The sequence below is a fragment of the Trichosurus vulpecula genome, chromosome 9 (genome assembly GCF_011100635.1).
Source record: "Trichosurus vulpecula isolate mTriVul1 chromosome 9, mTriVul1.pri, whole genome shotgun sequence".
Taxonomy (NCBI): domain Eukaryota; kingdom Metazoa; phylum Chordata; class Mammalia; order Diprotodontia; family Phalangeridae; genus Trichosurus; species Trichosurus vulpecula.
Genome location: NC_050581.1, coordinates 123,451,812 through 123,469,069, shown reverse-complemented (window position 1 = coordinate 123,469,069; position 17,258 = coordinate 123,451,812). Strand labels below are relative to the sequence as shown.

The 17,258-nt window shown below is 40.1% G+C and overlaps 1 protein-coding gene across 13 annotated transcripts in view; it reads left to right on the top strand.

Annotated features, from left to right (window-relative positions):
* Nucleotides 1–5,807, top strand: part of PBRM1 (polybromo 1) — a 121,654-nt gene extending 115,847 nt beyond the window's left edge. For all 13 annotated transcript variants that reach the window (XM_036737790.1, XM_036737788.1, XM_036737782.1 and 10 more), the window contains 3 exons: nt 1,182–1,252; nt 1,390–1,606; nt 2,888–5,807. In XM_036737790.1, the coding sequence (XP_036593685.1) occupies nt 1,182–1,252; nt 1,390–1,606; nt 2,888–3,060 (461 nt within the window). In that variant the 3' untranslated portion in view covers nt 3,061–5,807. The remainder of the gene's footprint in view (nt 1–1,181; nt 1,253–1,389; nt 1,607–2,887) is intronic.
* Nucleotides 5,808–17,258: the final 11,451 nt, after the last annotated feature.

Here is a 17,258-nt window from a genome sequence, read left to right as displayed (position 1 = left end):
TAACAGATACCTGTGAGACAAGACTTGCTGGTGAAAGGTCACCAAAGGAGCTTAAAAAATAGATTACTGCCATAGATGTTATAAATACAACAGTATCCCAAAGTCTGCCTTTATCAGGCCCTTAGTAATTTTGAATATTCAGTCATAGCAACAATGCTTTGCCTAATGCCTGGTGACAGCACAAATATGTAAGACGCAAATATTTTCGGTGCCAGTCAGTGCTCATTATAATTATATACCGGTATAATGATATAGCCAATATTTTCATCTTCTGGTATATTTTTGCATATTCCACTGGGGTGCCCTGCTGAATAATAATAATAGTGATGATATGACTTTGGATTTCTGTAGCACTTTTCACTTACACATCCATATATAATTTCCTTCCTCTTTTAGCACTTTATACAGTCTTAAGTTTAATGCCAGTATCACCCATTACTTACTGCACGTATTAAAACCCTAGATCTGAGGGTTGTACTGTCAAACAGAAGACACCTTACACATAAAGGTTCCCTCGGGCCATATCCCCTTGGGGGAAAAACTCTGAGGATTTGTGAAGGTTTTAAGCATTCATTAAGGTTCAGAACATAAATATTTAAGTTCAAATTTAAGTCACTCTTTTTATTCATTGAAATAGGAGCCTTCAAAACCAGGAAGACCTGGGTCCAAGCCCCATCTCTGACACACACTGGCTGGGGGACCCTTGGACAAGGCCCTTCACTTCTCTGTGTTCTGGGCAACTCTAGAAGACATTTTTTTTTTAACGGGGTTAAGTGGCTAGCCCAGGGTCACATAGCTATTAAGTATCTGAGACCAAATTTGAACTCAGGTCCTCCTGACTCCAGGGCCGGTGTTCTTTCTACTTCACCACCTCTCTGCCTTCCAGAAGACTTCAATTGCAAAAAAAAGAAAAAACAGTGCTCACCCCAATTCCAGATCCACAGAAAGGAGTTTCCTTACCAAGAGTTCCCTATACCACAGAAATGGCAGATTCAGTTACTATCCCTCAAAATTAAACAATATTGTATAAAGCTGTACCAACTGTATTGTGGACATAGCCATAAAAACAAAAAGGCATAGGAACTTATGGTATAAATATTGTAATCTCTTATCAAAGAGTGATTTGTCTGTCCCTGTAATCTGTGAACCTCTAACTGTGTTAATTACATTTTAAAATATAGGTGTGATGGGCCAAGGAGTGTCCCCCATTGTAGGACCTCCAGCACCGGGAGGGAGTCCTTATGGACAACAGGTAAATCACTTAGTTTGGTTTCCCCAATGTTCAGAGTTGTGCCTATCTGAGTGCGTGCATGCCTTTGTGCCCTGTGTGCTGAACCTTCTTCTGTGTGAAGACAGATATGCTCATTCCTTGGTCATGTCTCATTTCAGATGGGAATTCTTGGGCCCCCAGGCCAGCAAGCGCCACCTCCATATCCCGGCCAGAATCCAGCAGGCCAGCCCGTCATGCAGCAGCCGACGACGCCAATGTTTGTCTCTCCCCCACCAAAGACACAACGGCTTCTGCACTCAGAGGCCTACCTGAAATACATTGAGGGGCTCAGTGCTGAATCAAACAGTATTAGCAAGTGGGACCAGACCCTTGCAGGTAAGACTAGAGAATCTCCACCAGCCAAAGCTAATGCCTGCTTGGATTTGGCATTTTCATTTCGTGGCATTTTCACTTTCAAAGCAATTTATACGGCATGTGAATCGGTAGTTTATATTTTGGTGTTAAAATTTTAGAGGCATTCATTCATACAATGACTTTTGGTTAAATACTTACTAACCACTGAAAAGTACAAAGAAATCCCAAAACGTTTCAGCTACAGGCCTTGAACTTCGTGATGTGAGGTAAGTACTACACAGCACAATGAAATTTTCTTTCTGCCTGACTTTAGTGTTGCATTTTGTATTGAATGTTACCATGTGTATGTGTGTATCTTCAGGAGTCACTGACCATAGTATAAAAGCGTTAACCTGATCTACAGTGAGAACCCAGGAAGCTTAAATCAAGGAGAATGTGCTAATCCTTCCTTTCTTGCCAAGTTTTAAGGGAAGGCTGAGTAGGTGTTTTTCCCCAATCCTCAGAATCAGACAAGCAGTTAGTTGTTTCCTGCTCTGTGCAAGGCACTCTGGTTGGCATTGGATGTACAAAGAAAGGCAAAATGAAAACACAGGACTCACCCTCCAGGAGCTTACACTCTCTTAGAATAGAACAGCACCATTAGTTTGAAATCCTAAAGTGATAACTGCTACAGATAATCAGATTATCAGCTTCACTTAGTATTCAAGCTCTTTGTTTTTTAAATAGTGCAGAACTACATTGATTTTTTTACTATTATTAATGGGAATCATAATAACCTATTTATGTAGCACTTAGAAGGTTACAAAATGTTTTCCTTAGCACAACACTCCAAAGTTTGGGTTTTGACAGGTAGTGAACAAGTTGCAGTAGAAAGAGTGTTGGACTCAGTTATGAGATCTGGCTTTAGTTCCCAGTTCCAACAATTACTAGCTGTGTGACCTGGGACAAGTTGGTTAACCTCTGTAAACCTTAGTTTAATTATCCTACTTTTCAGAACAATGAGAAAAAAACTGTTTTTGTCAGCTTCAAATTGCATAGAAATGTGAATTGTGATTTCCCCCATTTCGCAGACAAGGCTCCTGAGGCTCAGAGGTTGTAACTTGCTCCTCATCACACAGCTGCCAGGTGATAGGAACATTAATGAGTTTGCTGTAATGGACACCAACTCAAGTGGTACAGAAAATGGGTTTGGAAATATTCTACAGTGAAAGTTCACAAACTTTGTTCCCTGCTTTAATAAATGTAGTAAACCTGAAGAAAATGAAAACCAGGGTTAGGTGATCACTCTGTTTTACTTCTCAGCCCGAAGACGAGATGTTCATCTATCAAAAGAACAAGAAAGCCGCCTTCCTTCCCACTGGCTGAAAAGTAAAGGGGCCCACACCACCATGGCAGATGCCCTCTGGCGCCTTCGTGACTTGATGCTTCGAGATACCCTTAACATTCGCCAAGCATACAACATAGAAAATGTTTAATCGCATAAATTACTTTCTTTGATACAAACATAAAAGAGTTTTGTGGAACAATAGCTGTTTTAGTTACTGGGGGGGATAACAAAACAATAATTTTTATTGCATTTTATTGTACATTGCAAGACCATTTTTATATAAGGACACTTTTAATAAGCATATTTCAATTTGTTTTTGTTATATTAAGTTGACTTTATCAAATACACAAAGATTTTTTTGCATATGTTTCCTTTGTTTGAAAGCCAGTTTCATATTTGGTTGTATGTGTAGACATGGAGTTATCTTTTTACTTGTTGCCATGAGTCTGATACCATTGGGTTTTTTTTTTTATAAAAGAAAAACAGACCAAAAAAAAAACCATGAAAAAACAACTGTTTACAAATTAGTTTAAAATGACAATGAAATGTGAAGTTAGTCCTAGTTTACATTGTAGAAAAGGTATGTCTGTTCTCGTGCCTGTGTGTTTTAAGGCACTTCCAGCAGAAACCATTGCTTACAGGTGAATTAAAATGCTTTTTTAAGAAGAAATGTTAGAGATTCAACAGATTTGTAGAGACTTCAATCTGATCAGCAGCTGCTTAATGGGGCACTGGGCATTCTTCTGAAGCTTGTGCTTCTGCCCTAGACCAGTCCAGTACAGCAAGCATATTTTCTTGTGCTTCGTTAAATGTCTGGGTAGTAATTGACCTTTACAAAGACATACATAATCTTGTTGAGTCTTAACAGGTGAATGCATAGAACATTTTCAGCTGTTTAAAAAGAATTCACAGTTTGTCTCCACATCTTCTGTTAGCTCCTGTGAAGTTTTCAAATCCATATGTTAAAAAGCATTTGTTCACACTGGAGTGTTATGGTAGATGGAGGTGGTTTTTAAAACATAAAACCCTTGCTTTAAAAATAAAATACAGCAGTGTGTAATAGTTGATACCTACACTGAAAGTGAAATTATGAGAATCAGTTACTCACAATCCTTTCCCTGCCCCCCCCTCCATTTTTCATTCCTATGCGTGGCATTTTTTTCTCCCAAGTTTCAAGGTTGTAACTTCCTACCATTTAGGACTTGCTACACATTTTCAGCCAAAAACTTATGAGCTGCAACTTTTCTGTTTCAGAAATATTTTTAATATTAGCTTAAATTTTTGAATTTCAGGGGGTAATAAGTGCATTTAGCGCTGGGGGAAAATCACTATTTAAGAAAATGCTTTCTGAAAGGCCACACAGATCCCATACACATAAGTTTAGAAATACTTCATTCCCTGTCTAACCTTATAGTGAACATTCTTCAGGTGGCAGCTTACCTTTAGAGCATCTATCCAGGAAAATGCCCAGGCAGCTGGACAAAGCTTTCACATGCTGCTATAGACTACATCACATCACTTTGGGGGGGAGGGGGGTATTTGTGTTTTTGAGAGTGGTTTTATCATATAACCCCAGAAAAACTCCTATTTTTTTCTAGTAGGCATTAATTACCCCAATGTCTAAATGCCATTCTTATTAAATCATGACTGTAGAACAGAGAAACTCTTTTGTCTCTATATATACTTAAGTACAGTAGGCCGTCATAACTGCCGTAGTCAACCACTGGATCTAAATCTTCATCAAGTATTTCTAAGTAATTTCAAACACTTTTTTAAAAAATTTATGTTGCTGTCTTGTTAGAATACATCTCAGTGACTAGAGTTTTTGCTGTTTTCACCACAAAGATTAAGACATTGAACTGAATCAGATAATGAACATGTCCTAGTTCTCTGTTTATCTGAGCCATCCAACCACCATCATGGACTGTATATTAAAATCGGATTCTTTTATTCCTAGACATTAACAAAATTACACCAAAGAGCCTGGAATTAATTTTAGTTAAGTTATTTATTTATTTTTTAAGTTTGTTTTACTTTTATTTTATTTGGGGCCTGGATAAGACTCCTTTTGGGAGTCTATTAAAAACACTTATTTCAGCCAGTGGAATGGTTGCTGTTATCGAAGGCATTAGAAGCTGGGAGCACTCCTGTTTCAACCCCTTTACCAGCTTCATTGTCACTGTAAGAACTAACCAAATCAACCCTGGGTCTCCTTTAAGGTCATGCAGAGCAGTGCCATTGAGGCTACGTGTGGGCCCGATCAAGTTTTGTTTGTTTTGTTTTGTTTTAACTGTGTATTTATTTTAGAATCATGTCTTTCTGTGTATTTCTGTGGAGAATGTCAGTAGAAATTTAGGAGATAGAATTTGAGGTCTGCAGTCTAGAATTTCATACCTAACCAAAAAAAATTTTTTTTCTAATTCAAGTGATTAAAAAAATAATAAAATAACCACACATTTTACTGTGGTTTTTAGAACCTCTGGTTTGTATGGCTGTGGAAAATATGTTGGCCTAAACAGCATTGTAATATTTTTAAAGTGCAAGTATGTATGGGAGAAAATTGGGTTTATATGCAAAGTAAGAATATAGATTAAAATAGTGTATGTATTTTCAGTTAACTGGTTGAAAGCCATTAATTGCATCTCACACACATACACACACACAAACCCCTTCCCCTTCAAGAGAAAAACAAAAACAGTACCTGTGCAAAATCTCAAAATTGGTGTTGGTGACTTTTCAGCTTAAACGTTTTCAGACCTGGTTAAGTCATGGTTGGTTTATCTTTACCTCTGTATCAAAAGGGTTTAAAGTGGTAACCAGTCTTAATATGTATGTACCATCATTTTGTTCATCTGAAGCTTTTTATTCCAAATAAAAATGGAGTTTGCAAAGTGATTTAGATTAATCAGGTCTGATGGCTCCATTAAGATTTTGTTGACAGAATTTAGTTTCAACGATGTAATGGCTCCTGAAATGTGATCACAAAGACGAAGACTCGGAGTCTGGCCTCGGGAGTGCCCGTCGTACAGGAGGACATAGCAAATGAGAAAGAAGGCCCACCACGACCCACTGGTGCTGCGCGCTGATTGGTGCTGGCCTAGTGAGACTTGACCCAGCGTGCCCAGCACTGCTGCCACAGGAGCCGGCAGTCAGGAGATTCCTAACCCAGCCTGGGGCTGTAAGAGAATGTGAAACACAGGCCTAAGTAGAGGTTGTAATTCAAAGTAGAAGAGAAGCTAAAATTCAGTTCTAGGGTAAAAAGAGCATGTTATCCATAAAAAATAGTGCTGTAGCAGGTGAAGTACGCCACTCACATATGGATGAGAATGTGTGGCTTTGGTGTATCTACAGCAACAATTTTTAAAGGAAACTGTTAGCATTGGTAAAATTCAACCAGTTCTTCCTTTTCATATCACTTTGCAAAGTCCATGTGATTCCTTGATATCCAAAAAAAGTTGGAGGCTTTAAAAACTATTAAATATAATGAGCAGCAAAATGTTTGGAGCTATCTTTTCGTGTACCCCCAGTCTCAGGAGGGAATGTATCGTGAAAACAGAGAAACCAGAAAACTATAGTCTACCCCTCCTTACTCGGGAAATGTACAAAGTAAGCAAAGGGGAAATGATTTTTCTTGACCCAAAAAAAGAGTTGCAATCTTGTTGCCAAACCAAAGGAACTCCTTGGTTGAATTGTGAATGCTATTGACCTGTAAGAATAGAAATTCAGTCTTTTTAGACAAACTTGAATGGCTTCACGTGAAGAGATTGCTTTGGGGGACATGTAATAACCTTCACCATGGAGGAAGAAGAAATGGGATTAAGTTGCAATACAAAGGACTTAGGTTAGATAAAACATTGCCTGATAGTCTCATGGCCATTAAAATGAGTTGCCAGGAAAAATGGTAGGATTCTTTCCTGCAGAGAAAAATAAAAATGATCATTTTTGTCATAGGCAAAAAAAAAAAAAAAATGAATGGCCCCTTTGAGAGGATTGCCAGACTGTGTTTTCAGATGTTGGGGGAATACGACTCTGATCTTACAGATTTTCTGCTCTGTTAAGAAGTAATGTCATGTAGTATGAGGAGCATTAGATTTAGATTCAGAAACCACTTACTGCCTAAAGACAGTCAGGTCAATTAACCTGGGCCTCAGTTTCCTGATCTGTAAAATGAGAGGGTTAGAGGTGACCCATCCCTTCCAAATCTAAAACCTGTGAAAATGTGATAAATTAACAGCAACAGGCATTTGCTAATCATTTTTTGCTACTGTTGACGTGTGAGTTCATCTGCAGTATAGGGAACTCCCCAAGTGAAAGTTCCCTCCACTGATGAAAATCAACTTTTCTGTACCTTACTTATCCAATTGTCTGGAGTACAAGGAAGCGTGACTTGCCCAGGCTCCCCCAGCTAGTCATTATGCTCCCAAAACTTCCTCATTCTAAGGTCAGACTTCTCTATCTGCTGGACCACATTGCCTTTCATGATAACATATATTTTTATTGTTCTGCTCTTTAAGGTGAACTGCTATAGTGCTTACCTTTTAATGAGATCTCATTAAATGTTTTCACTGTGAAAGGAAACAGCCATCTGCGCAGAGAAGACAAAGACCAGAAATGTGTTTTGATGTCATCACTCACTAACCAAGGCTGCCTTGGTGCTGGAGCCTTCAGCAGTTACTCTGACCCCTCGATGTGTGGCTGCCGTTTTAAAGCAGGTGCTTTTTCTTCTGGCCAAACCAGTAGTGAGACATCCTTAGCCTGTCTGTTTCAGAGACTTCATGCTTCTAAAACAGACTTCATTGTAACCAAATAAACTAGAGGGTCATCATAGCCCAGTCTTCAAGCTCGGCACAATAACATAGTCAGAGTTGGTGGCTGATAGTCAGACGAGACGTCTTTTTTCTCTCCCACAGATCCCTGCAGTATTTCCCTCTGCCGCAGGTTAGACTCCATTCTGTCCAGCAAAATCTTGTGCTGGGGCCTGGGTAGACAGGTGAAATAAAACATTCCCTGTCCTCACAGAGTTTACATGAGAGAGGATGTGGTATGTTACATGAATAAGTAAGGGATAAATGTAATAAATGCAAAGGACAGGTCCAGGCAAAATGCCCTGAGAAATTGGAGGTGGCAGAGTTATCACTTCTAGCTGGTGGGAAGCAGAGAAGGTTTTATGGAGAAAATGGCTCCAGAGTTGGGGGTCAAAAGGAATTTTAAAATTCATGGGGGGAAGGGTAGTGTCTGAGTGTGGTCCAGGCATTGGGGATGATAAACAAAAGTAGAGGTGGGAAAAGGCAAAGTAAGAATGGGAAATCCTAAGTTTGGAATTTGGTAACACGAAGGAAAGCAGTTTGAGATACGGTAGGAAAGGTGTTCCGAAGCCAGATTGTGTAGACTAAATTTAACACATTCGGTAATAGGTAGCTCAAAAACAGAAGTGATTCGGCTCTTTTTTTTAAAGACAAACATGTTGATAGACTAAGGGAAGGCACTGTTATAAAAGACTAGAGGAAGGAAGGCTGGGTGAAAAGTAATGCAGTCCTGGACTAGGATGGAAGTAGAAAGGTGGGAGTTTGGAGAGGAGTGGTAGAGAATTGGGAAGGCTGCTAAGAACTCTCTACCAGCTGCAGGATATTCTTTAGAATTTACAAAGTACTTTCTCAACAACCCTACTGATTTAGCAGTGCAAATTTTAAGCTGAGGAAAGTGGGGCTCCTGTGGTTGTCAATCAGTAGGCATTTATTAAATTTACTATGGGTCCCAGGTACTGGGCTAAGCCGTGGAAATTTTATAAAAGGACAAAAATAGTCCCTGCCCTCGGGAGTTCATATTCTAGGAAAGGAGATTGCACGTAAATGACAAGACAAACGCAGAAGGCAGTCTTAGAAGGGGAGACTGAGGCCCCTGAATAGGTTGGAATTAGAGCTTAGTCTCGAAGGGAGCCAAGAGGCAGAGGTCTGGAAGCTAAGGCAAAAGACTGGGTTAGGAGACTTGAGTTTGAGATGTCCAGAGGGCCATGAGTAGTCCAGGACTGGAGCTCAGGAGAGAGAATGGGGAGAGAATCTGTAGCTAGGGGAACCTTACCTACCTAGAAATGCTGCTTGAACTAGTGGGAGCTGAGGAGATCTCCAAGTGAGAGTGAAAAGGGCTCAGGACAGAGCCTTGAGAGAAACCTAGGGTCACCAAAATTGAGAGAGGAAGAGTGTTATCTAGTGCTACCTGCTGCAGAGAGGTCAAGAATAAGGACTGAGATAAAAAAAAAAAAACATTAAATTTCACAGTTAAGAGAATACTGTTAAGAGCAATTTTACCTGAATGATGAAATCATTTGCCAGACTGCAAAGGTTTTTAAAAAAAGAAAGTGATGGGAAAGGAGATAGAAGTCCCGACTGTAGACTGCCTTCTCAAAAGCCAAGGAAGAGAGAAGGAATGGGGCAATACCTAGATGAGATGGTGGGTTCAGGGGAGAGGATGGCTTTTTTAAGAATGGGAGAGGTGGTGGGGTGGGGATAGTAGCAGGGAGCCAGAAGATAGAGATTAAAGATATGTGAAAGGGAATCTGCTAGGAAAGACAGACGGGAATCAAATCATGAATGTACACGTAACTTCTGGCCAGCCTGGCTGCCTGAACTTAAGCAGGCTACCCAGCTCTCCTTGTAAGCCCCACAGAGCAGCCATGACTAGTCCGAGCACTACTCAGACAAGGTCCCTAGTACTCTATCCTGAGATACCAGAAAGGATGCTGAGGATCCAACATTCTGAATCTCAAAGAGCTAAAAGGGCCTAACAGCCTGGGAAGAGGGGAATCCAGGACACCAAGGACTAACCCCTCCACCCAAAAGCGCACGGGGGGAAGAGCCTGGCCCTGACGAAAAGCCTCAGGGAGAGATAAGCGAGCCAAAGGAGATGCAGGCCAATATCAAAAATCAGTGTGATTGTAGAGATTCTCCCAAAAGAAGAATGCTAACTCCATGAAAGGACTTTCAAAGGAAAACGTGAATTTTCCACAAGGATTACATGGATATCTAGAAGAAATGAAGCAAGAGATAAAAAATGAAATGAAATCCTCAATGACAAAATTAGGAGAACAAGTAGATTAGAAGGAAAAGATATAAACCAAGTAATGGACTCCCTATAAAAATTAGACCAAACAAATCAACGATTCTGTGAGACAACAAGAAATATTAAGGCAAAATCAAGAGACTGAAAAAATAGAAGAAAATGTAAGAAATCTGATAACAGAAACAACTGTAGTGGAAAACAGGTCAAAGAGATAAGAATCATCAGATTCCCTGAATACCAAGATTTACACACACTACCTCCCCCCCCCCAAAAAAAAGAGTCTGGACACTATATTTAAAGTCATAAATGAAAACTGTCCAGAGCTAACAGAATCAAAGGGTAAAGTGAAGATAGAATTGATCATTTCCTAAAAGAAACCTCAAAGGTCTAGGAGTGTTACAGCTGAAATTCAGTGTTCCAGCATCAAAGGAAAAATAAAATGCACACAGAAAAAAAGTAGTTCAAGTACCAAGGAACTACAATAAGGATCACACAAGACCTGACAGCTTCTACAGAAAGTGAAAGGAGATCTTTGGATATAATATTCCAAAAAAGAAAAGACAATGGGAATGTGATCAAGAATACCTTAGCCTTCCTAAATGAGTATAATCCTACAGGGGAAAAAGTAGACCTTGAATGGAACGGAGGATTCTCAAGCACTTTGGATGAGAAGACCAGAGCCAAGTAGGAACGTTGAAATACAAACACGCAAGAGGCCAGAAAAACCGAGAAAGATAAAAGTTATTTGAGCAGTTGGAAGGAGCTGTACAGTGATGTAATCCTAAGATTCTAATATATAGAAAAGAAACAAGTGTCCCTTCAGAACCTTAACGTCTTCATTAATGGAGTTAAGCAAGTTAAAAAAAAAAAAGTAGTAGTGGATAGGTTCAGTTCTGAGGGCTGTAAGAGGGGAAGGGGTAAAATAGCATATTGGTATAAAAAGGAGCAAGAAAGGTTTGGAATTTGCTTTTCCTTCTAATTGGAGTGTGTGGGCAGGCATCATAAGAACCTCAATCATCTACACAACTTGGTTATGTAGAAATACATCGAACTCAACAGGGAAACTAGTAGGCATAGGGAGAGGGGAGCTTATGAGGGAGGGTAGTATAAGATAAGGAGAAATGCTCAAGCAGAGCAAGTTGCCTGATCCTAAAGGATTACTACATTCTTAAGGGGATTTCCCTTCCAGGGGATACCCATGAGTTGGGAAATGGCTGAACAAGTTGTTGCATGTGAATGTGATAGAAGACTGAACGATAAATAAGGACGAGATAATTGCAGAGAATTCTAGGTAGTATGAGCTGATGCAGAGTTAGATGAGCAGAAACAGGAGAACAGTTTATACAAGGAGAAGAAAAACCATTTGGAAAGACTTAAAAACTCTGATCGATGCAACGACCATGTCTTCAGAGGACCTATAATGAAAAATGTTACTCACTTCCTGCCTGAGAAGTGATGCACTCAAAGTACAGACAGAGACACATGTTTTTGGACATGGCCATTGTGTGGATTCATTTTGATTACTTTTTGTTACAAAAGTTTTTATTTTTCAGCTTTTTAATTGGGTGGAAGAGGGATTTGATGCAAGAAAGGGATGGCTATGTAAACATTTTTTCAAATGCACAGAAAACAGGGAAGTTTTGGGAGCTATTGTATAGAGTAATTATGCCTATTTATGCCTAATTATGCCTAATTATGATTATGCCTATTCATTACAAGGGTTTCTATTTTGTTAGTTTTTAATTGTGAAAGGATGAGGTAAAAAGGGGGAGTTTAAGGAATGTCCCTCAAAAAAGGGGACCATTAGAAATCTTAAATAAACAAGGAAGGAAGTACAAATGGAAGTATAGACAAGTTTTGAAAGTAATGTATGAAATGCGTACTTTTTAAAAAAAACTGGTGTGAAATGGAGATTCATGGTGTCATAAACGATCCTCTGTGTTTTGCTATATTCATAGAAATGCTCTCCTTCAAAGTAAAAATCACTTCAAGGTACAGTAGAGGGGCTAGCCTTGGCAAGAGGAAGGGCTACCTCTTCATCTGAGACAAGAGTGAAGGTGATGCTATAAAGAGAAGGGGAACTCACAATAAATATCCCCAATTTTGGGGGGAGAAATGAATTGTGAACTTCAGCTAAGGGGTGGGGGAAACTAGGAGAATCAAAAAGGGTTAGAGGGGGTAGTAACTTAATTAAGGAGAAGATTGATTGCTTTATTGCCATGGACCTCAGTGAAGATGAGGAGACGGACCCAGTGGGCATAGTTTTCCACAAGCTCCATTCAGTAGCACAGGAATACGATTGAAGGTGGCATGTGGTGAGAGTAATCCAGAGTTAGGGGAGTTGCCAGAACATGATCAGTGATAGGACAAGGGGCCAGTGGCATCTGAAAGTAGAAAACAGTGTCCAGTCAAGTTGGTTCACCAAGGGGTCAAAGAGAGGAGAGCACTGCCAGGGCAGAAGCTACGGAAAGAAATGAAGGTCATGGAGAGGACAATGAACAGGGTTACGGGCTGTAAGGCATAGGGAAAGAAGGAATGATGAAAAGATTAGGTCCCCGTACAGGGATTTCAGTGCTTATGGGCATATAAGTGGAACACTTGTATGTGATGGCAAGGTCAAAGGTATGACCATCTCTGGGTGGCCGACTTGGTGAAGGAGTAGATCATGGGATGTGACTATACTGAAGAACTGGGAAGTCTGGGTATTTGAGGGAGCAACCATACGTATAATGAGGGCCTGTAGAATCAGGGCAGCGATGGGTGAGAAGAGAGAGATTGTGAGCCAGGCACTGCAGTGAGTAAAGGAGGATTCCTAGGGGGTCAATAAATAACTATCAACCAGGATCTAGATTGGGTGATAAATTCAGATGACACGATCCTCAAAGGAGGAGAGGTTGCCAAGTATGGTAGGAGAAAAAGTCTTAATGTGGTAATGGAGAACAAAGGTGACTTTGCTACCACAATCAGTGAATCAGGCAGTATGAGAGAAAATACATCCAGTTTTTAAAAGGATGGTAAAGGAAGTAGTGGCGTCCAGGTGTCAGTAAGGGCCACAAGATATAAGGCGTGAGAAAGGAAAAGGTTTAAGATGAAAGTAAGTTTTTTAATTATGAGGCAAGCACTCCACAGGGCACAGTGAAAAGGATGGGCAGATCTGGGGGTAGACATTGCCAAAGTAGGGTTTAATGTGTATGGAAATAAGGAAGGAGGTAACTGGGGAGAAAGGCTGGGGTTTGTAGGTTGCTATCTGGGGTTTCGTACGTTGCTATCTGGGGGTTCAAAACCACTGAGATGCATAGAGTAGAAGGGAGTGTGTATGCTATTAAAGAATCAAAGCATAGTTACATTGTTGGTGGAGTTGTGAAATGATCCAGCCATTCTGGAAAGCAATTTGGAACTATGCCCAAGGGGCTATAAAAATGTGCATACCCTTTGACCCAGTAATGTCACTTCTAAGGCTGCATCCCAAAGAGATCACACAAGTGGAAAAGGAATATATGTACAAAAATATTTATAGCAGCTCTTTTTGTGGTGGCAAAGAATTGGAAATCAAGGGGATGCCCATCAATTGGGGAATGGCTAAACAAATTGTGGTGTATGATTGCAATGCAATATTATTGTGCTATGAGAAATGAGGAGCAGACAGGCTTCATGACAACCTGGAATGACTTACATGAACTGATGCTGAGTGAGGGGAGCAGAACCAGAAGATCAATATACACGACTACAGACACATGGTCTCTGTAAGGACTAACTTTGATAAACTTGACTCCCCTCATCAATGCAAGGTTCAAAGACAGCCCCAAAAGACTCATGATGGAAAAAGCTATGCACACCCAGAGAAAGAATTATGGAGTCTGAATGCAGATGGAGGCAAACTGTTTGCTCTCTTTTTTTCCCTTCTTTTTTGGTTTCGTTTCTCCTTTCTCATGGTTTATTCCATTGGTTATAATTCTTCTTTACAATTGGACTATTATGTAAATAAGTTCAATATGAAGGTAAATATAGAACTCTCATTGGATTATATGCCTTCTTGGGGGGGAGGGGGGAGGAGAGGCAGGAAGAGGAATTTTGGAACCCCAAAACCTGTGAAACTGAATGTTGTAAACTAAAAATAAAAATATTAAAAAATTTTAAAATAGAAAAAAAAAGAAGAATCAAAGCATAGTATCAGCTAGAGACAAGGCCACTGATGGGATCCTCCCTTGAGGTCCTAACCTCATGGCAGGTGGCGGGATGTATCCTTCGAGACCTCAGAAGGCTAAGCTCACAGAAAGCAGGAGGAACGGGAGCTTGTAAAGAAACTGTGGCAACCCTATGGGAGGCCCTGGGAAGGGAGGAGGGACTTGGGAGGTCTGCACTGGAGAAGGAAGGGGGAGACGACCCTAAGGCACAGCCCATGGAAGCCAAGTACAGTAAAAGAATACACATATTTCTCAGCACCACATAGAATTTTTATAAAAATTGACTGTACTACAGCACAGAGATATTGCAAACAAATGTAAAAAAGCAGAAATAGTTAATAGATCCTTTAAAGACTACAATGCAATGATAATAATTGGTTCAGGGACCACAAACAAAAGATAAAAAAAAAATCCTAAATGGGCGGGTCAGAGAACAAATCACAAAAACAATAACTATATAAAAGAAAATTATAATGATGAAACAACATATAAAAGTTTCTGGAATGCAGCTAAAGCAGTACTTGGGGAAAACCTCATATCCTTACAAACATACATTAATGAAATAGAATAAAAGAGGATCAATGAACTTAATACATAACTTAAAAAATTAGAAAGCCAACAAATAAATCTAAAATAATTACAAAAGAGGAGCTATTAAAAATTTGAGGGATATAGATGCTGGAAACAAAAAAAAAGCATTGAAATGATGAACTAAAAATCAGTTCTTTAACAAGAGACAAAATTAATAATCTTTAGTTAATCTGATTTTTTTAAAGAGGGCAGAAAAATCAGTAAGATAGAAATGAGAAAGGTAAAAATCACAGCAAAACCAAAAGCAATAAAAAAAGAATAATCAGAACATATTATGCAGTTACCTGCCAGCAAAACTGAGAACACACACACAAACATGCACCAAAAAAATCTCAGAATACCTTCCAAAGTATAAAATACCCAAACTATCAGAAGCTCAGATAGAGAACTTAAATAACCCAATCTCAGAAAAGGAAATCAATCTGGCTATCATGGAGCTACCAAAAAGGAAAAGTGGTCCTGCCGGATTCACCGAAGAATTTTATCAAACTTTCAAAGACCTGTTAGAACCCATACTCCATAAATTATTCTCAAAATTTGAGGAGGAAAGCACACTAACCATGGAAGCCACGTGGAAGTCCATGCCCCTGAGGCAGGGCAGTCTCACAGCTAATAAGTTTTGGGTCAGAATTTCCAACCAAGCCCAGTGCTCTTTCCAATACCTCAAGCTGCAGAGGTAGAAACAGGACTTGGCAGATGATGAAATATGGGGGGTGAGGGAGGAGGATACATAAAAAGCAACAAGTTCTAACACCTAGCAAATGGTGTCATCAACAGAAATAGGAAAGTCAGGGAGAAGGAAAGGTCTCTGAAAAAGATGGATTCAGAATGGTCGCTGTTCAGTTTGACGTTCCAGTGAGCCGTCAGCAGGCAGTTGAAAGTAGGGCTGGAGCTCACGGATGGATGTACACATGCAAGCCCCCTGTAAGGAGGTGTTAGTTACAGGAATAGATTGGGTGGCTTAGGTGCAGAACCATGCAAAAGAAGAGGGCCAAGGGCAGAACCTTAGAGGGGAATCAGGGGAGAGGAAGCTACTTTAAAAAAAATGGAAGCACGGTGACTGGGCCTGCTACAAATTCATGTTATCAAAGCAAGGCACTCTTGTACTCCTCCCTAATTGATGTACAATCCCACTCAATCAGAGGCTCTTCCAAACCTTTTCTCACCTCTCATAATTTGCCAAGAAAACTAAGGTAATTTGCCACAAGTTCACTCTCTCCCTCCTCCTCTCATAACCTCTTGACACACACCAGTGTAATATTAATTAAGGTGGGACTTTTTTGAATGCTAAATTAATTGTCTTTTATTGAACCTTATTAGGTGCAAAGCCCCAGGCCCAAACTCTTAATTACTAGGTGCTAAACTGATGTGAGTGTGAAGCCCCCAGGGCCCTAAGGGGAGTTGCTAAGACCAGAGCCAATAGTAGGCTAAGTTGTGGTAGCTCAGATTTCATTTGATGACAAAGACTGTATAAAAAGAGAGAACAGGGGCAGCTAGGTGGCTCAGTGAGTAGAGCACCGGCCCTGGAGTCAGGAGGACCTGAGTTCAAATCCGGCCTCAGATACTTGACACATGTACTAGCTGTGTGACCTTGGGCAAGTCACTTAACCCCAGTTGCCCTGCCAAAAAGCAAAAAAAAAAAAAAAAAAAAAGAACAGAGTTGTTTGCTTGAGGCTCTCACTCTTGGAGGAGTATTGATGTGGACACTCTGGGCAGCCACTCTAAGAGTCTTGCGGCTTGTTAACCCAGATGTTGATGCTTTCCTGGTAACTATGAATTGTGACTTGGTCTGTTTATATTGTGTATGTTTGTAATTTGTACTTGCTCTGAAGTTCGGGTTGCTGGCTTTTCCTCCTGAACTAAGTGAGTTTATATGTATATGTTGGATTAAAGTAAGATTGTTAACCCCTTACCGTTGCTTTCCTTAGTAAAGTAGATCAAAAGAACTTTTCCTGGCAGTGCCCTTGTTGTTGGGCTTGTGTTGATCTTTCACCCCCCCATGGCAGCTGCTAGCCAAATTATTGCTACAACCACCCACGTTCACACACACACACACACACACACACACACACACACACAATTTCTTCTTTTACTGCAGTCTTATGTGAGGTGGCCCTTCCTACCAAAACCAACACCTATAAGTACTTTTAAATTCAATAAATGTTTATTAAGTGCCTACTATGTGTCAAACACCTCTAAATGCTGGAGATAAAGAAACAGGCGAAAAATAGCCCCTGCCCTCGAAGAGTGTACAATCTAATGGGTGACAACATGTAAATAAACATATACAAAGCAAGCTACACACAGGATAAATAGGAAATAACAGAGGGAGGGCACTGGAATTAAGAGGGGTTGGGGAAGGCTTACAGTAGGAGGTGGGATTTTAGTTGGGATTTAAAGGAAACAAGGTCAGTAATCAGAGTGCAAAAGAGAGAACATTTGTGGCATGGAGGACAGCCAGAGAGAATGCCCAGAACTAAGAGATGGAGTGTCTTGCCCAAGGAACAGCCAAGAG